General features: G+C 39.7%; 2 protein-coding genes across 2 annotated transcripts; both read right to left on the reverse strand.

Annotated features, from left to right (window-relative positions):
- Window positions 1-7,874: 7,874 nt before the first annotated feature.
- On the reverse strand, window positions 7,875-10,554 carry kcna1a (potassium voltage-gated channel, shaker-related subfamily, member 1a). The gene is made up of 2 exons (XM_017473581.3): window positions 10,156-10,554; window positions 7,875-9,515 (listed from the first exon to the last, which is right to left on the reverse strand). The coding sequence occupies exons 1-2, from the start codon at window positions 10,194-10,196 to the stop codon at window positions 8,015-8,017; spliced, it is 1,542 nt and encodes a 513-aa protein (XP_017329070.1). The 5' UTR covers window positions 10,197-10,554; the 3' UTR covers window positions 7,875-8,014.
- Window positions 10,555-15,112: 4,558 nt separating this feature from the next.
- Window positions 15,113-20,562, reverse strand: LOC108268509 (shaker-related potassium channel tsha2). Its single transcript, XM_047157242.2, has one exon. The coding sequence runs from the start codon at window positions 20,417-20,419 to the stop codon at window positions 18,971-18,973; it is 1,449 nt and encodes a 482-aa protein (XP_047013198.1). The 5' UTR covers window positions 20,420-20,562; the 3' UTR covers window positions 15,113-18,970.
- Between the last annotated feature and the right edge of the window lie 3,946 nt (window positions 20,563-24,508).

Here is a 24,508-nt window from a genome sequence, read left to right on the forward strand (position 1 = left end):
TAAGATAAGAGCACTTAGATGCGTGACTTTCACAACAGCACCAACAATTCCCTGTTAATGCCACTGGGTATCATGTGATCCAGAGGGGCGGAGTCACAGCGGACAAGAGAGGGGGTGATGACTCAAATTTTAAATGCAAAATGAAGATGGACACTACGTTGAAAACGCTTAGTGAACACAGCACAGAGTGTGCAAGTTGTCATACTACTGGATAATTTAACCAGACAGTAATCAGATTTAATGGTGTGTTCATGTACAGCTAGAGATTAGAACTGCTGAGTCAAGAGAAAAATCTAATCATTACCTATAGTGGGAAAGGTAAAGATCTGTAACTTAAAATCATTTTATCTATCTCTCTCTCTCTCTCTCTCTCTCTCTCTCTCTCTCTCTCTCTCTATATATATATATATATATATATATATATATATGCTGGACTAAGTTTTGGTATACTAAGTTTTGGTACTTTGAATTCTTTCATCTTTCCTCACAATCTTCATAATTACCACAATTGGAGTTTATGGATTATCGCTCTGCCCACTCAACACATGCAATAAGTGTTAGATGTTTAGAGTTTTGTGTTCCCATTTCAACACCCCTCTTTCCTTTGACCTTTTCAATCACTGCATTCTCAACACTCAAACTCTGAGTTAACAGGAAGGTTATAGTCTCATAAGATAAACAGAGAAGTTTCCCAGTGCACCTATAAGCTATTCTATGTCTCTCAGCTCATAAGCATGATTGTCCATCCATGATTGATGAGCCATTTATCTTAACCTAAGTAACATCGATTGCTTTAGTGTGAACTGCACGGCATGGCGCTGTGGTGTGTAATGAGTGAAAGTGTGTGTTCCTCCTCAGTGCCGCAGGCTGATGCAGCAGTGCGGAGAGGAGAGAGAGGCTGTAAGGTGAGATCATATCCCCGCAATCAGTAAGGTCAAGCCCAGCTCAGGTACCCAGTCAGGCTGGATGGGAGGAGGGAGAGGACAGATAGATGGACAGATGGACTGAGCGAAAAAGGGAAAGTGCAGATGCATGGATAGACACAATGACACACTGACTGGTTGTATATTTCCTTCTGGTCCACAACATATGGGCTCCATATTCCACCACAATGAATGTTTAAAACATACGCATCACATGTAAATCTCTGCAGATGCTTACATGACAAAGCCACACTAATGTGTTTGGACTTTTTGTGCACACCAGCAGAGTTTAATACTGATAAACTTGTCTTCTTGCCTGGACTATTTCACCCTCACATCAACAGTTCAAGTTTCACAAATGGGCCGTGTGTGTGTGCAGTGATGTTAGCTATCTATACGTAAGCGCTGACATTTACTGGCCTTCATCTGACAACAATCCCTGCGCATTTACTCAAGATGGATGAAATGATGGCCATGGTCTTAATTATTAACCATGGCTGACAGCAGCAATATGAAGATAATGTAAAGAGGAAGAAGGCCATAAAGTGGACCAAAAGACAAGACAGAATAAATAGATGATGTTGATGATTGGAGGGACGCATTAATATGTGAATTTTGATGTGCAATATAAACTTCTGTTGGTATTGCATTATGAGAAATATAATGCAATATATACAGAATTAACATAATAATATCTTTATATGGTGTATTGTATGTATTTCATTTCACTAAACTATAATTTGTTTAATGCAAAAAACCCTGACCAGAATAAAGTTTACATAAGATGGATGAAAATTAATGAATAGATGAATCCATCCATCCATCCATCCATCCATTCATTCATTTCATGCAACCTCTACAGAAACATCAGGTAAAATTATTGGTTGTTCTGACCAACAGCATAAAGATTCTCAAGAGTCAAGTGTCCATTAATTGGTCAGTTCAGTAAAGATTGTTTTGGAGAGCTCCCTGAAATTAACATTTTTCAAAACTTCAGTTTGGCATGACAGAACAAATGACTTCCATGGGCATTCGCATTTCGCTGTCCCCTATTGGGCTGCATCCCTTCAGAATGGACCACCATGCAGGTGTTCTTGCTTAGGCAACACATGTGCATGTGTTTTTATGGGGCGTGAGAACACTGTACAGAGGAGCTGTACATGTTTGGAGTGCCAAAACAGCCATATTCAGCTAACATCTGCCAAAATCACTGATTGCACTTTTAAATCAATCAAAAAAAACAAAACAAAACAAAAAAACCTCTGTCTCAGCCCAATAAATTTGAATATGCAACCGTTTCAGAAGCACCAACTCTTCACTGAAGACAATGTTTATCATTTACTGTTTGTCAGTTTGTCAGTCTAGTATGACTGGTTCTGTACTGTAGATCTAGTTCAATCAAAAGGTGCAGTTAGAGTTGCTGGACCATGTAGCCCGTCTGGCAGTAACCCAGTGCTATATGCTACTCTAAAGGTGCCAGAGACTGCGTACGCAAGCAGAAAGATCACGATAGCTCACACATCTGGGTATATCAACCCAAGACAGAACTGAGATAAGATACATTCCTCTGTCTGTTTACTGTCAAATCTCTCGCTCTGTCTCTGTGTCTGTCTTTTCCTGAGGAAGATGCACTCGGCCTGATTCCAACCCAACCCACACCCAAGGCTGCAGCAGAGAGGAGAGAAGAGACAAGCTGCAGAGCTGCGAAAGAGAGGAGTGCAGTGGATCTTCACAGAGAGGAAACATTAAGCAGAGCTGCACCATTCATACACTCCTTCACCAACAGACCCAGAATCATTAGCTGTCACAATGAATGAAGGAGTGAATGATTGTGACTGTGAGAATATGAATTTTCATAATCTTTACATTTTCAAAGGTGTGTAATCTACATTTGAATGTTTAAGATCCATAATTTAACTCACTACAAATCTAACTTAAAGTAAAACTTCTTGGCCAGGTGACTGTTGACATTTGAAGAGATCTAATAAATAAATATGAATATTACAACTGAGAGGATATGAAAAAGGGATGAAGGTGGTTATTTATATGATATTTTATATCACATGCAGAAAGGGAGATACAAATTTCATAACTCATTTTAATTTACCACTATTAATATTGTGCGTTTAAGTAGATTCTTTAGTCTTCTTTATTTTTCCTGAGGTTATGCATACTTTTGCACTCAACTTTATATATTGACTTGAAATACGGCCTAACTGTCTGTTGAATAGAGTCTGAATTTGAATTTTAAGACATGCTGAGAAAAAGGCTGAATCCTGGGACCAGAAAAAAATGGAAAACAAATGCATCTGAAATAGTAAAGATTACATTTATCAAATCACTTCCCTGAGATCTTCTCTGCTTAACAAAGTTTCACCTTCCATGGTTTATAAGATGCAAACACATGATATAATGATATTAATGTCTGTGACAGTATGAATTTTTTCTGTAATGAATTAATAAGAATGCAAAAGTAATCCAAATTCGATTGGAATTTTGATTACATTAAAACAATAAGAGGACATTAAAGGGTACATGCTTTCTTTAGGATTACGCACACTTAGACATGTCTTCTCTTCTGCTCATTTCATTCATTATTTCCACGTAGATTGCTGTGTTCTGCTACTCTAATTACCCATGAGTAAGGCAAAAGTTTTTACTAAGGACAAAAGGTGACGCTACTGTAACAGCGTAGCCAATCTAGTTTTTCCACTCTCCTTCAACATTCGACAGCCAAGACACAATATGTGCCCTGCACTGATAAGCACTGTAAGAATAAAAATGATTAATACACATAAACCAGAGAACTGATCCTTAAAAATTTATTGATTTTAAATATATGGTTAAATTATAAATGACAGGAAGAAACAAAAATACCCTTGCATAGATCACAGACCATGCCTTTGTCAGCATCTGACAAATAAAAGCATTGTAGCGCAATCCTTATAATTAAATTAGAAAATAAAAATAAAAATCCTCCCCCCACAAAAACAACTACATGAGTGTTACAAAAAACAAGCATGAGATGTATATTTTAAACGGTACAAACATGGAACTTGAACCATCATTTGTTTATCTTGTAGCTGATAAGGTCAAAAGTCAGTGACTTCTGGAGGTGTTTTGAGCCTACAGTAATTACAGTACTGCAATTTCAGATCAAACACACGGCTAAGGGTAAAATCTGTAGCCTTGTTCCTCAGCATCCTCACATGATAATCCGTACTATGTGAGAAAACACATGATCTGTGGAGTTTGAGTAAATGGATTAAATGTGAACAGAAAAGAAAGAATTCCCCAAAATGGAAGGTAAAAGACTGAGACAGGCTCTGGTGTATACCAGAGCAAGGGCCTTAAATATGGTGCAACTAGAATATAGTCTATCCGTTTTGAAAGACTTAAGCTCATGCAGTCATAGACCATGCATTTTTTGGCGAACCTTTGCATTTGAGATATGTGTCTTTACAGTACAATTTCAAAATGGGATTGGAGTTTGGTACGCTTGCATGATGTCGACAAAGTAATAAAAGAAAAGTGCTGACAGTACATTTTGGATGTTAATGCCATTTTAAAATTCCATTTGGTGGTACAGATAATATTGGCTATAATCTTCCCATATATCAGTCATGGCTTTCCAAATGGACACATGATCAAGTCTTCTATGGTTTTTCCAAATCATAGTGCCACAGAGCTCAAATGGTTAATAGTAACATCAAGCCACACAGGTGAAACCGAACATATCTATATCCCATCCCGTCGTGTCGTGACTATTGACTATACGCCATTTACTTTGGCTTTATAGCAGGAGTGTCAGACTCCAGAGTTAAGCATTCTTGTTGAACACTCATACGCAAATTATAAAGGTCTGAATGTGGTGTGGTAAAAGAAGTAAAAACACCAATCTCTATGACTGAAGTCCAGAATCTGACACCCTGCTGTATAGGAAATCTTTTAGAGCATTAATAGAAACTGCACTTACAGGATGATGTGTCATTTTTTTCACTCTGTAGGGAAATCTCAAGAAGTTAGGTTAGTTCACTTTTTCTTAAAGAAAATCTTAAATAAAGAAATAAAACACAGTGCCTTTTACTCTGGATTACACACTGAGCAGAATCATTCCAAACGAAATATACTAATTTTATTTTATTTATTTTTTGCCTCTAAACTTAACCAGAGAATTTAGGTCAATAATTACAAGAAACGCAGAAACAGCGCAACAGCACAAAATCTAACAAACAAGGTGAGTAGCAGCTATTCATTTAACCTTCCTGTCCTAAAAAAAGCTCTTTCCTCAACATTAAAAATCGCTATACCTATACCATATGAACAGAAACTGGTATTGCAACTTTTCCTCTTGTATCATGGTCATAACTTAAAAATAAATAATAAATGAACAGCTAATATACCCGCAGCCCTTAAATGTTGCATTCCTAAGAGACCCGTTGTAAATAATAACATTGGATCTCTAATCTCTATTGCTGTCATAGTGTATGTTGGTGTTTAATATCTGCATAGCACCATATGGCTCAATCGCTGTTGATGTACCACAGTTAGCTGATTCTCTCTAACATGTACAATTCAACACATTGACTGTTTCTAGCTTTGTCCTATTAATTTCCTATGGTTTGTAACATTAAAATGCTTTCTAAAGTTACATATTAATACAGTTGCTTAATAAACCTTATTTATATATCTTATTGTACATAGATATATAAGATACAGAGGGGCGCTGAGAAGCTTCAATATTTCAAATACGTTTGAATGTAATTACGTTTCGATCTATATTTTATGCTATTATTTATTATTTATTTATAATATTGTTTGAATTATCATGGGTACACCCAACTTCGAGTTATCCTTTTCTACATATACAGTAACCTTCCCATTTAGGAAGAAATATCCTACATCAGTGATGGACAATCTGGGATCATTTGATTTTGATAATAGCACATGGAAGACATATATTATATCTAAATCCCAGTTTTAAAGGATGTAACCTGATACTAATTTTAACCCTGTAGTTCAACACACTGCTCTGTATGTTATGCATTGCAGGTCAGGCTGCAGATCGTTCCTAAAAATATAGCTATAAGGATAAAAGCTGAATGAAGATGTAAAACAAGAATGATTGAGCCTTGATTGAGTGTGGCTAGGGAGTGGTTGCATTGTTGCATTTGTTTTAAGTGCTTCTCTAAAGGCTATTTGTTGGGGAACTCCAAAATTTGTTTACCGGAGAATCACTGGCCTTTATTGGAGTATCACTGGCCATACTTTTCCCACATGTACAATTTCGACACCAAGGAGCTGTTTTGCTCAATGGCAGGACCCACAGTGATCACCTCACTGAGGTAGATTCATTATGGCACATCACAAGTGAAACTACAATGCAAGGCAGATTTGAAGCTCTAAGAAATCCCATGCACCTCCCTGCCCTTCAAATGGGGCCCAGTTTTAATTATGCAGTCAGGGCCTTAAGTGCATGACAACAGAAACTGTTAAGTTGTGCCTGGCAAGCATGTGTTATTAGTTTTGTATCCTTCTTTTTGTTGTTGTTTTGTTTTTTTGTACTACACACACGTGTCTTGGCAGGCAGCTGCCCTGATTCCATGAAATCTGTCTTACCGAGGCACTTTCACCAATCCTGTTGTTGAGAGGGTCAAAAGGCACTATGAACTAATAAAAATAATTCTGCCGTATTTTCTGTTGCATCCCACTAAATGAAATCCATGACATTTAAAATTTTTGACTGCAAAAATGGAAGCATGAATTATATTTTGCTCGCTGTGTTTTTTTCTTCTTCTTTTGATCAAAGGCCCATGCACAGCATTATTTAAGTTATATTGATTTTAACAGGTACTTAGTATGAGTATATGCAATTTTGTAGTATTATTTGTTTTGTTTTGTTACTTTTTAGATTAGAAAGTTTGCATCCCTGTGCTGGGGCTTGCCTATGTTGGTTTTTTTTTTTAATAATTTTTTTTTTTTTGTCACATTTCAGAAATTTTCAGGACTCAAAGTCCATAGTTTCCCTGATAGTAACAAGAACACCCCAGAGGAGTGTCTAAATAGCAACAAGCTGTATAATACTGCTGTCATGCATTAAATATACTAGGATACACAGTACCTTAGTTTGAATAGGCCATAATGCAAGTTATTTTAACATGCTATGATCCCATCAAGATCCTGTTTCCCTTAGGTTTAAACATTCAGTCCTTAAGATATGCTTAACTGAGAAGCATTTCAAATCGTATCAAACCAGTGCACTTTTCATGGAAACGAACTATAGGGAATAAATGGCAAAAGTAAAAAGATATCATATAGAATGAGGTAACGTCTCACACATGCTGATATCAAAATGAGAATAGTCTAAACATGCTTATTAATAAGCTTTTTTTCCCATCATTGTGCTGTCTGGTATCTAAAGGGCATGGCATCAAATCACTTGGTGATATCTATTACAGCTTCTGCTGGAGAATAGCAGCATTGCAGATGTCCATGAGGAGATGACTTTTTTCCCTCACAGCATCCCAGCAGGAGATGAGTTTTGTTCGTATAAGGTGCTTTGCTGGTCAGTAGGTCTGTAGTACTGTAGGGAGGACCAAATATAGGCCAAACACTGCAGATGGCTTGGCTTGTCCTTGTGGAACTGAGTGATTTTATGCGTTCTGTTTTGGATGCACTGTGCAACTTGCTGATATGTAATCTGTAATCCATGCATAATGTTTCAACATCACTTCACCGCCAGCTCTGAACAGTGATCCAGAGTCCTCTCCATGGCCTTTGGGTTAGGTATGCATGTTCCTATACATTCTAGAGAGGGATGTTTTTCCTATGCATAGCCTATGTGCATCGCCCTGTCATAAATTTATAAACTAACTAACTAACTATATATATATATATATATATATATATATATATATATATATATATATATATATATATATATATCTCATATTTTAACAGCGTTTTGTATGTTTTCGTCTGTTCTTCTTTCATCTGCAGAGGATAATAGTTGTTATGCAGGAGTGCACTAGGGAGTTAAATAAACTATTCGACTACTGAATGGTGACAGTACTATTGTATGTATCTGGACTCTAAACATCAGTTAGCAGCTTACTTTTGTTAACACAGTTTTGGTTAGGCATTGTACAGTTGCTAGTTCTAAGGTTGGCATCTCTCAAGTTGTCCATGCTGTTGTTCATATCTCCATCGATTTCCATGTATTCAGACTTGCTGACAACTGAGGAACTGTGGCGACTGGAATCGGAGTCAGAAGCGATGTTGGGGTTACTCACGTTCAGAAGTTGGGCTTGCTCCTCACCCTCGGTTTCCCTGTGGTAGAAGTAGTTGAAGTTGGATACGATGACAGGCACTGGTAGGGCAATGGTAAGCACACCAGCGATTGCACAGAGAGAGCCTACAATTTTGCCCCCTATAGTGACAGGGACCATGTCTCCATAGCCAACTGTGGTCATTGATACAACAGCCCACCAGAACGCATCAGGGATACTGCTAAAGTGTGATTCTCTCTCTTCAGCTTCTGCAAAGTACACAGCACTCGAAAACAAGATGACACCAATGAAGAGGAAGAAGATAAGCAATCCAAGCTCACGCATACTAGCTTTTAGGGTCTGCCCTAAAATCTGCAGGCCTTTGGAATGTCTGGACAGCTTGAAGATCCTAAACACCCTGACCAGACGAATCACCCTGAGAATGGCCAGTGATGTTGCCTGTTCCCCCTTGCCCTCTTTACCATCTGCTTCTTCTGCCAGCTCTGTGCCCAGTGTAATGAAGTAAGGGATGATAGCTACTACATCTATGGTGTTCATCATATTCTTAAAGAAGGCTGCCTTGCTGGGACATGCAAAGAATCGTACTATAAGTTCAAATGAGAACCAAATTATGCAAAGGGTCTCTACAATGAAGAAGGGGTCTGTAAGGATGTTTGGTTTGTAGTAAAAGGTGGTGTTCCCTATTGTCTGTATTCTCCCTGCAGGGTCCTCCTTTAGTTCTGGCAAAGTCTCCAAACAGAAAATGACAATGGAAATCAAAATGACCATAACAGACACTATGGCAATTCCTCTGGCTGGCCCTGAGCTCTCAGGGTGCTCAAAAAGAAGCCAGACCTGGCGTTGGAACTCACGTTCGGGCAGGGGTCGTTCTTCTTCTCGGATGAATCCCTCATCCTCACGGAACTTCTCCATTGCCTCAACTCCAAGTTCATAGAACTTAATTTCTTCTGAGAACATATCCAATGGGACATTTACTGGCCTCCTCAACCGCCCCCCTGACTGATAGTAGTATAGGATTGCGTCGAAACTAGGACGGTTCCGGTCAAAGAAATACTCGTTTCTCAAAGGATCAAAATAACGCATTCTCTTCTTTGGGTTCCCAAGCAGCGTCTCTGGAAACTGAGCGAGTGTTTTGAGTTGTGTTTCAAAGCGCAGCCCAGCGATGTTGATGACCACCCTTTCACAGCATTCATGGTCATCATGGTCAGGGGAATATGTGTCCTGAGGATGCCCCGGGACAGCTGATGTTTCATCCATGTTATCTCCGGCCACTACGGTCATCCTGCAAGTCCAAGTCGAAGCACTGCAGGAGATGCGGGACTGCGGTTAGTGTAATGGAAAAGACATGTAGTTCTCGTCCTGAATTCCTCCTCAACTCACTTTCCCTGTCCTGCTTTGAATTTGTACCCACAGAGCTGGCTCAGTTGTACAGCTAAGCGCTAGACCAGTTTTCATCAATGTGGACCCACTGCGGCTCCCGCTGATTCCACCATCGCTCCTTTCCGCATCCGCTACTGCTGCCTCTGCCACCCAGTCAGAGAAAAAAATGGATCGAACAGTGGAGATATTTGCCAGCTCAGCAATTTCCACTCTGTTTATTTATTTATTTGCTTATATATCTTGTCATATCTATCCATCTCTCTCTCTCTAACTATCTATCTATCTCTCTATCAATGAACCTAGTTATATGTTATGGATCACTTATGTTTCTTGCATTAAATATGTACATTCCAAACCACTGCACTGCTCCAAGTGAAAATGATCTGACATGATCACTTTTTCTCCTAGCTCATATGCAGGCTAGGCCACTTCTCAGGCTTGGAACACTAACTCTCACTAGCTCCAAAACAAAAAGACCAAACTGTACTTTTTGGAAGTAAATACAGAGAAGCAATGCAGAGTAAATCAAAGTATCTTCATATCCGCCACTTACTGGTGCTTACCTCTTGAAGATTGAGGAAACGGGTGAAATGCCTCTTGTCATCTAATAATAAATATCTTCTTTCGTCTTGTGTTCATTCATTAGCACTTCACATGTCTTTTAGTGCGCTGACAGTCCTCAGAAGCTGCAGTTGTTTCATCCTTGGCCATATGACACCTGACCATCTTAAGTCGCGACCGCTGAAGTGTTATTTCTTGAAAATAAACGGATACAATAAATATATGCACACACTATATAATTCAGGTGAGATTTCGACGCTGAGATAGCAAATTAGGGGGTGGTGGGAAGTGCTGAAATGAAATAAAAACAGAAGCCGGGAAGCCGCAGCCACCCTCCTCGCGGTGCGGTGCTCGTGCGGCAGCACCTCTGCGCGTGAATAAGGTTTATAGCGCAGGAGCGACTCTACTGCTGCAGCTTGGAGGAAGGGTGGGGGGATGCATTAAAGTTGGGTGGGTGGGTGGGTGGATGGATGGAGGGGGGGGGCTGGGGCAAACGCAAAGCTCATGCCATTTCCAGACATCACTGAATCAGCAGAAATTTCCCCTCTTCCGCGTAGACGAGAGGTCTGCTTTATCTGTCCGCGCGAGCAAGGGGGAATGGAGGTAGAAGAGTGCTTAAGGGTGGGGGTGGGGGGGGGGGAATCAATGAAGGTATAGAGAGTAATTCCTTAATACTAGGCAGTATATACCGGTGCACATGGGGAAGCAGGGGAGCGCGAGGGTGGGGGAGGGAGTTCGACGCAATGCAGACAGGCTCTAAAACGCAGGCTGCCACGGCGCGCGCGCGCCGCCACAAAACCACCACAAGAGCATACGGCTAGGTCTAAACCGCATAGTATCATACTTTCTGAATTGTATATCACGCCACCTATGGGACAGTTCCGCCTCTGGGACAACGGGTCAGTGACGTAAGGCAATGCACAGAGCAAATGATTAAGTGTTATACCATGCCCCTGTAGTGAACAGGACACCACAGTACAGTCAGTAATGTCAGCCACCTTAACCTTCCTCACAATTTCCAACCGTTGAAGGATATGGCATAACTGAGATTAGACAGTTAAAGGCTTCCCAAGCTTATTCAACGTCAAAAATACTCTGCTCTCAGGGATATCAAACAACTGCAAACAAAACACTGGTTTAACAAAATAAATATTTGTTAAATATTGGTGTGCAACAATTATTGGCACCTTTTAGTCAATACTTTGTGCTACTTTCCTTTGCTAAGATAACAGCTCTGATTCTTCTTCTGTAATGACTGATGAGGTTGGAGAATACATGGCAAGGGATCTGAGACCATTCTTCCATACAGAATCTCTCTAGATCCTTCACATTTCGAGGTCCACCCTGGTGGACTCTCGTCTTCAGTTCACCGCACAGGTTTTCTATGGTGTTCAAGTCAGGGGACTGGGATGGCCATGGCAGGAGCTTGATTTTGTGGTCAGTAAACCATTTTCGTGTTGATATTGATGTATGTTTTAGATTATTATCCTGCTGGAAGATCCAATCATGGCCCATTTTAAGCTTTCTGGCAGAGTCAGTCAGGTTTTCATTTAATATCTGTTGATATTTGATAAGAGTCCATGATGCCATGTATCCTAACAAAATGTCCCAGTCCTCTGGGAGAAAAACAGCAAAACATTAAAGAGCCACCATCATATTTAACCGTGGGCATGAAGTACTTTTCCATACCATTCCATACTTTTCCATACCATTCCAAACAACTTATGGTGATGTAGGTGACTTCGGATTGAAGTTTTGGAGACTTTCTGACCAAAAGATGCAACTGACTTCTAAAATTATCCAGCTGTGATCCTTGGAGATTTTTTGGCCACTCAAACCATCCACGTCCAATTCCAGGTTGATTCATAACATTTCCAGTTGACTGGAACTTCTTAATTATTGTCCTGATGGTGGAAATGGGCATTATTATGAATGACTAAGGGAGTTTGGCCTTTGTGTTACCTCATATTTATACCCCTGTGAAACAGGAAGTCATGGTTGAATAATTTCTTGTTCCTAGTTACCCAGGTGTAGTAAAAAATTTTTTTTTAATATTAATGGGATTTTACATCAAATATATTTTTCTCATATGAATTCATAGGGGTGCCAGTAATTGCACACCTATATTTAACAAATACATTTTTTGATAAACTTGTGTTGTTTTGCAACTGTTTGATATCTATGAGAGCAAAGTATTTTTGTGAATTTCTTTAACAAATGATCAAAAGTTTAAACAATAAAGAAAATTTTTCACAGCCTTCTTTGCTAATATTTACCAATATAAGTGAAGGGTGCTGTAGAACTTGTATATACAAAACATATGATTCATGCCTTGGTGTAAAATAAATGACTGCACAATGACATAACAGCACTAACAGCATAGTTTATCTGCAGTTCCTAATACTCAAGAGATGTGGTCAGAATACCAGCAACTATATATGAGGAGCTAGAGGATGAGCTAGATGTGATTCATTGAATCTGCATAGTGCACTTTTTATAGGTAAGACCACTGGTCAGAGTTGGGGTGGCAAGACCACCCCATACATGTGGCTACACCCTAGTAACCTAATGAAAGCCTAACGTACTGAATTGGCAGCATGGACAGAGATGTGGCCCCATGGTTACTGGCTTGCTCAAAAAAATATATTCACAGTATGTTCAAAATTCAGTTGCAACGGTTCTCACATCCACCAGGCACTCTGTTTATATCACTCCTGTTCTGCATGATCTCCACTGCCTACCTGTGGTATCACATAATCAGTTTAAGATGCTGCTTCTAACATTCAAAGCATTAAATGGTTTTGCCCCTCTCTACTTGCTTCATCCATACTGCCCTACTCGGTCCCTTAGATCATCAGAGCTTGGCCTTTTGTCCATTCCTAGATATTAGCTATCCACTGCAGGTGGAAGGTCATTTTGTGTTGCTGCTCCAAAACTGTGGAAGTCACTACCTCTAAATCTCCGTAACATCACTTCTCTGCCTAGTTTCAAGACCCAGCTAAAGACATATCTGTTTGAATTGCATTTTCAATTAGTTTTTAATTACATTTGTGTTTATGTATTTGTATGTATTTTATGTATCTGATATATACTATATAAAGCGACCTTGAGCGTTGGAAAGGCACTATAGAAATAGAACCTCTTCTTCTCCTTCTTCTTCTTCTTCATGGTTGTTTATCATTAAACAATGTCTGTGTTATATTTTCCTGGATTTTTTTTTTAAAGGAACAGTTGGTAATTTTTTAAACTCTTGCTGAGTGTGAAGCAAGTTACAATTAAAATAAAACAACAACAAAAAACATTCTGCCAATTGATTCCAACCACTCTTCAAGTTTCACATCTGTGCAACTATACGATTATTATCATCAACCTAGTAATATAAAGGTCATCTTCAGCACTGTAGCAACTGAGCAACTGATCTGCCAAATTAAATGTTGGAGTCCTCACTCCACTGTAAGTGTGTACTGAGAGTTTTAGCTTTGTGCTGACTTCAGAAAACCTTGGATTTGGATACACTTTAATTACACTGCACCACTTAAAATGTTATATTGCGAACTTAGTCTACTTTGGAATAGACTTTAATTAAGGAAATTTTAATTCTGTTATGATTTACAAAGTAGGTGTAGCTTTTAAATGATATTACTACTACTACTACTACTACTACTAATAATAATAATAATAATAATAATAATAATACACTAACAGTAATATACTTACCTATTTAAAAACATATATTTAAATAATATAAATGCAATAAATTGACACGTTTGCTTGGACAGGTAATTATAGTAAAATGTGTAGTAGTTATTGAATTTTAGATTTCCATTCAAGTAGTCTAACACTCTTACTCATGAAATTACATTGTATATAAACTACTTAACTTTGTACCAGTCAGACAACATTGTTGGCTCCTAAATATTAGATAAAAGCATAAGAGTACGTAAGCGATAAAAGTTTGTTGACACCATGGAACATAACAACGTCAGTCTTTCAGCCAGCATGTGTTTTAAGGCTTAACAGTTTTCACCATGACATGATGTTTGGTCAGCAGCAGCAGGAGTGAGTGCTTAACTGCTAAATGTCATAAATAAGAAATAGGCAGGCTTTTTCCACTCTGCACTTTGCATCTCAATCACTTCCTCTCCTTTCGTCCTGCAGGGCTACTCAGTCCTTTATCTATGACAGTGTCATTGATCTCACCTGACGTACATCATTAATAAAATGTTTTCACATTTTTTTCATTCTTAGCTCCTTGGAAGGATGCTACATCTTATTATAAGACATTGAGAATACTTCAATTAATTTGATTTCATATCAATCTCAATCAGTCAGCATGTTTGCCTCGCATGTCCGGGGTTGGGGGTTCGAATTCCGCCTCCGTCCTGTGTGTGGAGTTTGCATGTTCTCCCCATGCTTTGGGGGTTTCCTCTGGGTAGTCTGGCTTCCTCCCCCGAGTCCAAAGACATGTGTTATACGCTGATTGACATTTCCAAATTGTCCGTAGTGTGTGAATGGGTGTGCGATTGTGCCCTCTGATGGGTTGCCTTATGCCCTGAGTTCCCGGGGATAGGTGCCAGGCTCCCCGACCCTGTGTAGGATAATCGGTACAGAAAATGGATGGATGGATCAATCTGCTTGAGCCTGATTGACTAGATTAAAGCTAGGTTAATACTAATCATAGGATTATCTTTATATTTCTGTGTAGAAACCTACAATAGTGATTCCATATCTGAAAGGGTTTCAAACATTTTAGGAATCCTAAAAACTGTAAAGAACCCACTGATAAACCCTTGAAGTAGCCTATCACTCTCTAAGAACATAGCCCTTACAGTGTATCACTATTTGAATGCTTATATAGAATAAACACACATATGAAATTGTTATATACTTCTTTTTAGTGTGTCTGAGAAACTGAATGTAAAAATGAAAAGAATGAAATGTTGGTAAAATGTTTATCAAAAATACTTTTATTTATTAAAAATACAACAGAAAGTGCACAAGCGTCGTTGTAATGCAGTTAAACTGATATTTTTACAAAGTTTATAATATTTGAATTCAGCTTTTAAAATATCCTAATAATCCTGATGCATATGTAAATATTTACTAGTAAAAATGTATTTGTAATCGCTAACACGTTTGCAAGTTTTACTTTCATGACAGAAAATCATCTACAAATACACAACGTATACATTATTTTACAGTTTCAGTGTTTAAGTAAAAAAAAAAAAAACAACAAAAAAAACAGTCCTGAGTAGACAAACTGTCTGAGATAAGAGCCGTAAAAAGATTCAAATGGTCTTAATTTGACCTCCTCTATCTAGCAAATAGACTAAAATTACCAACAAAAGCTCATAGAAGTTCTGCAGTGCTCGTGTGTAACCACAAGATAGCGCCAGATAATGTACTGCAGCAATCTGGATGCTTTTGACTATTTCATACTACAAACATTCAGCAGTCACTTTATTAAGAACAGCATGTTAATACTAGATAGGACCCCATCTGCTCTCAGAACAGCCTCACTTTTTAATGGCATGGATTCCAGATGTGCCAGTTGCAAATCTTCCCTTTTTTCATTTTTCTTATTTTCAACATTTTGGTGAACCTGTGTCCACTTCAGCCTCAGATTCCTGATTTGAGCTGATGGGAGTGAAACCCGATTTGGTCATTTACTATTGTAGTCCATCTGGCGCAAGGTTCGACATGTTTTCTGATCTGAGATACATTTCTGCTCACTACAGTTCTAGAGAGTGGTTATTTGAGTTACCATAGCCTTACTGTCAACTTGGCCATTGTCCTTTGACTTCTCTTATCAACAAAGCTAACAGGATGACACTCACTGTGTGTGTTTTTGTTTTTTGTGCCACTCTGTGTAAACTACAGATTGGCTGATTGGATAATTGTATGAATAAGCGGGTGTACTGGTGTTCCCAATAAAGTAGCCAGTGAGTGTAAGTATTAACTTACATATAAACAATGCCCTTAATGCAACAAAAATGCATACATAATTACAATATTATCTTTACATCAACAAGGCAACTGTGCTAACTCATTCACTCATTTCACATATACATCACGTTTCTTTTGGTTTCTCCTGGAAACGTCTCATTTCTCATTCTTGTTCCTGGAGGTTATCACACTGATTTCCCGTAACACCTCTTTTGCACATGAGTTTGAAGGGAAGGTGTTTAATTTGCCAAGTAAGCCATGGGTTTTATAAGACTACATTGTGCTCAAATTCAATAACATTCATTATTTTAGCCTTAGACTGGCCTCTATATATCAGCCCTCTAATGCAAACCAGGGAATCCTACTATAAAATGAATTATTCAAATAGTACACTCTCAGAAAAAAGTACTCAACTATATCTTTTCTTACTACTTGTGAAAGCCTCTAAAAACATATCTTTTGTACTTTCTTGGACTCAACACCACCTGCTTAGTCAAGAAGGCCCAGCAGTGCATCCACTTCCTGTGGGGGCTGAAGAGAGCCGAACTTCCCCGTCACATCCTCAGCTACTTCTACACAGGGATGATAGAGAGCTGTCTCACTTTGTGGTACAGGAACCGCACAACCACTGACTGCAACCCTACAGCGAATTGTGAGGACAGCTTAAAAGATCATCTGGGTCTCTCTACCCACCATCGACACCTCCTTCAACAACTGCTGCATCCACAAAGCCACCAGTATTGCAGACGACCCCTCTTGCCATTTTTATGGACTATTCCTCCTCCTACCATCTGGCAGAAGGTACAGGAGCATCCGTGCCACCACCAGCAGACTCCGTAACAGTTTCTTTCCTGAGGCAGTCAGATTACTCAACACCCTGCTGCCTCACAACGCTCACCTGGGCTAGTCAAACACCTAACCCAGTAAGACTCAGTACTACTGCACACTGCACTTTACAGAGCTGCATCAGTCACTTTATATTATAGAACTCGTTTTTACTACCAGTATTGCTGCTATACTTGTCCTACTACATTACACAATAGCTTACAGATTCCAGTCCATGTTTACAATTTACACTCCGTGTTCTGTGTATCTATTGTCCTGTGTGTTTATTGTTTTTTTTTCTGTGTATTTATTATTTGGCACTCATCTCACACTGTTGTGTATTTGCACTTTAGGTAGTCTTGTGTACTGCTCCATGTTGCACCATGGTCCTGCAGAAACGTAATTTCGTTCCAATACATACAAGATATATAGAGGAATGACAATAAAAACCCACTTGACTTGACTTGACTTGTACCTTTAATATATATCTTTCACCTGGAAATGTGAAGTGCTTTTAAAAATGATTGAAAGAGCATAAATGGACCTTAGGTTTAAAGTAGAGCTTCAAAGCCACACTTTACTAGGTGAAAGATATATACTAAAGCTGTATGCTTGAAGGTAACACGCCATAGACAAGGATTGGTACAGTTCCCTTTTTCTGAGAGTTTCTGAGAGGTTCTCCAATTTGTTTTGCAGAAAAATGTTAATTTAATTTAAGCACTCTTTAACTAAAATAAATGTCTAACCCCATCAGTCCAGATTTATTTCAAGAACATAATCCAACTATTCAAATATTACGGTCATTATTTTAATGTGGATGAAATGTTTTGGCTATTTATTGGAGTCTTACAGCTTTTGTTCTGGACCTTTTCACCCACAGAACACATTACGTCCAAGCTGACATCATTTATAGGCATACTTGTTTTTGAGTTATTGAGTTATTAAACCCATTTAATGCAAGGGACCAGTCAAACAGGCTAATAACTATAAGAACTTAATGGTAAATGTATAATAACTTTCAATGCTGAAACATCCAACTTAATCTGACCTGCTACCAGTTGCCAAACATACATACCGATCAGCTATAACATTAAAACCACTGACAGGTGGTTAATAACATTAATGATCTCGTTTCAATGGCATCTGTCAAGGGGTGGGATATATTAGGCACCAAGTAAACAGTCAGTTCTCGAAGTTGATGTGTTAGAAGCAGGAAAAACTGGCCAAGTGTAAGGATCTGAGCAACTTTGACAAGGGCCAAATTGTGATGGCTAAACGACTGAGTCAGTGTATCTCCAAAACGGCAGGTTTTGTGGGGTGTTCGGGGTATACAGTGGTTAGTACCTATCAAAAATGGTTCAAGGAAGGACAAGTGGTGAACCTGTGACAGGGTCATCATGGGCACCCAAGACATACTGATGCACATGGGGAGTGATGGCTAGACTGTCTGGTCTGAGAAAAGCTACTGTGGCACAAATTGCTGAAAAACATTAATGATAGAGGAGATCATGATAGAGATGATTATGATAGAAAATTGCCAGAACACACAGTGAATCACAGCTTGTTGAGTGGACCAATCAGAGTGCCCATGCTGACCCCTTTTTCACTGCAGAAAGTGCGTTCAATGGGCATGTGAGCATCAGAACTGAACCATGGAGCAATGGAAGAAAGTGGCCTGATGAATCACATTTTCTTTTACATCATGTGGACGGACGGGTGCGTGTGCATCGTTTACATAGGCTATATTGCAAAATTTTGAAATGTTTTTCAAAAAATGTTCTAATTGCCTTATTCATTGCTGTTGTGTTGGTGGTTGCTCAGACTAAACTGGATTAATTGTCAGGTTTGATAACGGTGGACTTTTATTTCTACCACTGAGAATAACCACTAAAACAAAATAAAATTTTAAATAATAAAAAAATATGAACCCTATATATAAAGCAATGCTTTTACTGACCCCGGGGAACCCAGACCCCACTTTGAGAACCTCTGCTCTAATGCCACTCTCAAAATGCTGTTTGGTTGTTTGTTTGTTTTTTTGGGTGCTCACACATCTGTCAGCTTCCCTGTGTATTCATCCAGATTAAAATTACAGTAGACGGAGAAATTAAAGTCCTCATCATTATTATCATTATTATTCCCCGAGCACACTGATTTAACGGGTGTGATTATGCTTCCGCTTTTAGGCATGCTGTTTTCATCAAACGAGGCCACGGGACACCCGCAGGTTACATGCGTGTAGGTATTGTGATCATCCTCGTTATTTTCCCGCTGGTAGAAATAGCTGAAGTTGGACACGATGACAGGTACAGGCAGGGCAATCGTGAGCACACCGGCCACCGCACACATCGAACCAACGATTTTACCACCGAACGTGACGGGACTCATGTCGCCGTATCCCACTGTAGTCATGGTAACCACAGCCCACCAGAACGACTCCGGGATGCTGGTGAAGCTCGTCCCGGGGTCGTCCACCTCAGCGAAGAAGACCGCGCTGGAGAACAGGACGATGCCAATGACGAGGAAAAAGATGAGCAGTCCCAGCTCGCGCATGCTGGCGTGCAGAGTCCGGCCCAGGATCTGAAGTCCCTTCGAGTGCCGCGAGAGTTTGAAAATGCGGAAGACGCGCACGAGGCGGATCACTCTGAGCACGGCCAGGGACGCGGCGTGCTGCGCGTTCCCTCGGTGCTCTGCAAGCTCCAGACCCAGAGTTATGAAGTACGGAACGATTGCTATGATGTCGATGGTGTTCATGATGTCCTTGTAGAACGCGGACTTGCTCGGACACGACATGAACCTCATGAACATCTCGAAGGAGAACCACGCGATGCACAGCGTCTCGAGCAGGAAGAACGGGTCCGTGAACGAGATGCCATTCCAGCGTTCTTCAGTTGTCCCGTTAACTGGTGCCTGTCCGCTCAGCACATCGCCGGAACCTCTGAATTCTGGTAACGTCTCCAAGCAGAAGATGACGATCGATGTCAAGATGACCATCACTGACACAATGGCGATCATTCGGGCTGCTCGCGAGCTGTCGGGATACTCGAACAGGAGCCAAACCTGCCGCTGGAACTCGTTGGTGGGCATCGGGCGCTGCTCCTCCTTGCTAAGCCCTTCATCATCGATGAAGCCCTGTATCACAGCCTCGTCGATCTCGTAAAACTTGATCTCCTCCATGAAAATCTCTACCGGTACGTTCAGGGGTCGGCGGAGCCTCCCGCCGGATTGATAGTAGTACAGGATGGCGTCGAAGCTGGGTCGGTTCCGGTCGAAGAAGTACTCGTTCCGGAGCGGGTCAAAGAAACGGGTGCGTTTGTGTGGGTCACCCAGGAGTGTGTTCGGGAAGCGGGAGAGAGTCTTTAGCTGCGTCTCGAAGCGCAGTCCGGACACGTTGATGAACACGCGCTCGCGGCCGTCCCGCTCGGTCAGATCCGCGTCGCGCTCGAACCGGAGAGAGGGAGACGTGTGCACGGGCTCAGCCGAATCCGCCGTCATGCTGCTGCCCCCTCGGGCAAACCGCCTCTCGTTCCTCCACGATTTCTTCCCACTCCACCAGGTTCTAGGGTCGGGCAAATCCAGTCTGACGAGTTGTGGCACAAACTCGTGTTGTGTTAAAGCAACTGATTATTATGTGTAGGAACTGCTTTAACGGATGCTTAAAAAGTACCCAAAACTTGTGTGTGTGTGTGTGTGTGTGTGTGTGTGCGCGCGCGCGCGTGTGTGAGTGTGTGTGTGATTTATCCAGACAGCGCGCGCACGGGGCAATACTCACAAATCGGTCACCTCCAGCTCTTTAAACAGTAAAGCCCACCCTGGGTATTATTGGAAAACTGGCTCCCGGCCCGTGCTCTTTAGGGGAAAAAAATGCTCATGTCACTGAGCAATGACTTTTAATCCATTTGCAGAGCAAAGCTACTCAGGACAGAAACTTTATATCATTAAAAAAAAAAAAGACTTCTTATAATATATTAAATAAACTGTCATTTTGCAGTTCTGGAGAATAATGTAATCGAGAAGCAGGATTATTTTTGTAAATGAAAAACAAAACTATTAAAAATTTATATAACAGTAGTAAAGGGCGATAAATAAATAACAGTAGGCATAATAAGACTTGAATTTTCCACTGCCTTCCAGGGGGAAAAAAATAAAGGCGTTTATGGTATCAAAATGAGTTAACAGACAGTTTTATGTGACTTTCCTTTAAGCAACATTTACATTTCATTTTTGCTAGATGATTTTATCCAAAGTGATTTACAGCTGATGCAGGTACCTAATTCTTGCATCTACTTGAACACGCTTTAGCAGTAAGAGTGCTGCAGAACCAGTGTCTCCAACCAACTTACTTGAACCATGCCCAAAGAAAAGTTCGATAGTTTAAGACGAGTGTAATGTGTACACATTTTGGTTAATAGAAATCAATTCATGCCACCTTGGTTTTGATAATCCACAGTGGTTTATTAGTGCAAGATGGTAAGGTGACCAGCAGTAAGCAGTGAGATGATGATTGTCTGAAATTGTGTTCTGATAAGAGCGGTTCAGTAGACTATACTATAACTCAAGAGTTGATAAGACTGGCAGACTTGATGCTAGTGATATTAAGCTAAGCTTGATACCATTTTGTGCTTCTTTGAAGTCACAAGAAATTGTCTTTCAACGTCAAAAGTGGTGATTTAAAAAAAAAAAAAAAGATATTCGAAAGGCGGTGTGAAATATGCACAGACTGACCAAGGCATCCTTTGGAAGAAGGGCAGGTAGAGCTGCGTATCATTGGCATGCGTTCATTGAAAGCCATTGGATTGGGATATAAGAACATTGACAGTGATGGACTAATTTTGTCTTGATGTCCAGGTGCTCTCGAAACAGCTGTCAGATGGAATGTAAGTGTTGATGAATGACTCCTTGTAGAGGATACATATAAAAGCACGGAGGACTTGAAATTCCTTGTTTATTTCACATCATTTCACACTTCCTTAATTAGCATCATGGTTATGTCATTACACCTTTACTTTATGTCTTTTTAACCTTTTTCCATCATGTTCTTATGCAACAATGTTGGGTCAACTGTGTCCAACAGCAGCTCACTTACCCAGAAGATTCCAGATTAAATTTGTTTGGGTTTAGACACACTTATGGCAATCACAAGTGAATAGTAAATCAAAAGGAGCTGAGTTGTAAGCAGCCGTATTTCAAGTTTTTATTGACTTTTGAAATATGGGCCAAAAATGGACCATGGCATTTCAGTTAGTGAACTCCACTGTGAGATCCAGTCTCATCAAGGCTAAGCTTTGGCTGCATTCTGGCAGTGAGATATGGATTAGTTCATTCTCATAATTGTACACAGTATGTAAGCCAGATGAAGCAGTAGGTGTGGGCCAGCATTACTAACTGGGCCATGTACTGATTGCTTTCATCGTACATATTTCCAATGATATAGACTGTTTAAGCAATGTTCCTAGATAAGTAACGTTCCATGAAATGTGATCCATTTTATGATTAACCCAACATCTGACATGCATAATAAAAATGAAGAAACATTCAGTGAGCATATTGAGAGCAGTTTTGCTTGCATACAGTGAAGCAATGAACATGAGGTACTCATAAAACCAAGGCAATGGAAACTTCAAGCTTGAGTGGCATCTGAGCACCATTTGAGGACAAGATGTTAAAGAAGCCAAAATAACACTCCCAGCAGTTATGGGCTCTGCTTTTACAGCTATGAACATGAGGAACAAGTTGCAATGCTGATGAGTTAAAAGAGAGCACACTGTTTGAATAATCATGTTAAAATTTAGATACCACCACAATACATTAGAACGGTATTCAGAAAATGAGAAACAAAAAAAAGTTGTATGCAATATATGTATTTATTTTCATATTTCATTGTGTTTCCTATAACTTGTTCAAAACGTTCTTAAGGAATATTTCTACTAAACTGACACTATTAAATAGCAATATCCTAGTGTTAAGCAAAATTATATTGGGATTCATTTGAGCTCTGTAGCATTGCATTTAACTGTCCCTTGTTTACTCAAAAGATGAGGGCAAATCCCTGAACCACACCTATGTGAGACCCTTCCGTAGATGTAGTAGATACTCTGGATCCTAGTTTAGGTTCCAGCATCAAGTGACATGCATATGCTTCCTGTTGATAATTTGTGACCCTGCTGTGTTCACTGACAGACTGTCTACATCAGGGGAAAGGGGTCACCATTCATCACATTAGTAGCAATATTTGTAGGATTTTGCATGTTAGTACGTTTGCCTCGCACATTCAGGGTTGGGGGTTCGATTTCATGTTCTCCATGTGCTTTAGGGGTTTCCTCCGGTTGCTCTAGTTTCCTCCCCAAATCCAAAGCCATGCGTTGATTGACATTTCCAAACTGTCCATAGTGTCTGAGTGTGTGTATGCTTTTGCCATTCGATGGGTTGTCACCCTGTCCACGGTATGCCCCGCCTAATGTCCCGAGTCCCCTGGGATAGGCGGCAGGTTCCCTGCGACCGTGTAGGATAAGCAGTACAGAAAATTAATGGAATGAATTCACTGTTTCGTGAGCACCTGTAGATGATTAAGCATATTTACTGTATATCATTTTAATTAATTATATAAATTACTGTATATTATAGTAGTATTGAATTCTTGAAGCTGATTGGTCAGAAGGTGTTGATTCATTTTCTATAACAGCAGTTCTGACAGTGAAGCCTGCTGTCATTCAAATCACAGGTAGATATTAATGTGCTATGATATCATTTCTATAGTAACAACTAATTCACAGGGACGTGTATGGCAGACACTCCACATAATATGTCTAATAATAAACAGATTTTAAAAAAAATGTTATCAACAAATGCATAACTAAGCAATATTGCACTCGTACTTGTGTGGTTATACTGAATAAAGGCATGGTTGTGATTTGGCCATAGGCACGAGGCCACAGGCACAGCTACAGTTTTATAAATAAGAAATGAATATTAAGTAACTGACATTTGGGACACATCATGGCCAAATAATTTTATTAGAAGTTTATTTTTACAGAGATAGATCCCAAAGAAGCCACACTCACTGATAGCTCATCAGCTAGCTAGCTAGTTAGCTCACGGTGATTTGTACATTCCCATTAAATTGTGAAATTAGCTTTCCTTCTTCCCTTTCACCTTCATTTCATGAGTGTTCATTGTTAGCACTTTGTAAAGTTTCCTTTTTTTTGCCACAGGAAAGTCTTCAAAACAGGGGAGTTTGATTTCTTTGTAACATGACAAGCAGTGTTTTTTGTGTTCTTAACATCAAGAGAGGAAAATAAACCAGAGGATGGTGAGGGAAGGACTGTTTGTAGCTTCTACAATATAAGTGATAACTGGAACTAACTTGTTTTGTGGATGTTACACAAATAACTAATACTAAGTAACTATATTTTATCCACATTTAGCCTGTGGACAAGTGTTACTGTCAAGCCGTCATAGTTTGATCTAGTACACCAAGACATGGAAGAATTAAAACTGGCAGTCAAATCAGACATGCTTTTTATATCAGTTAATAAAACTACACAGCAATTATTAGATTTTGGCTCTGCCAACAGGAAATAGTGC

Source organism: Ictalurus punctatus, chromosome 8 (genome assembly GCF_001660625.3).
Source record: "Ictalurus punctatus breed USDA103 chromosome 8, Coco_2.0, whole genome shotgun sequence".
In the NCBI taxonomy this organism is placed as follows: Eukaryota; Metazoa; Chordata; class Actinopteri; order Siluriformes; family Ictaluridae; genus Ictalurus; species Ictalurus punctatus.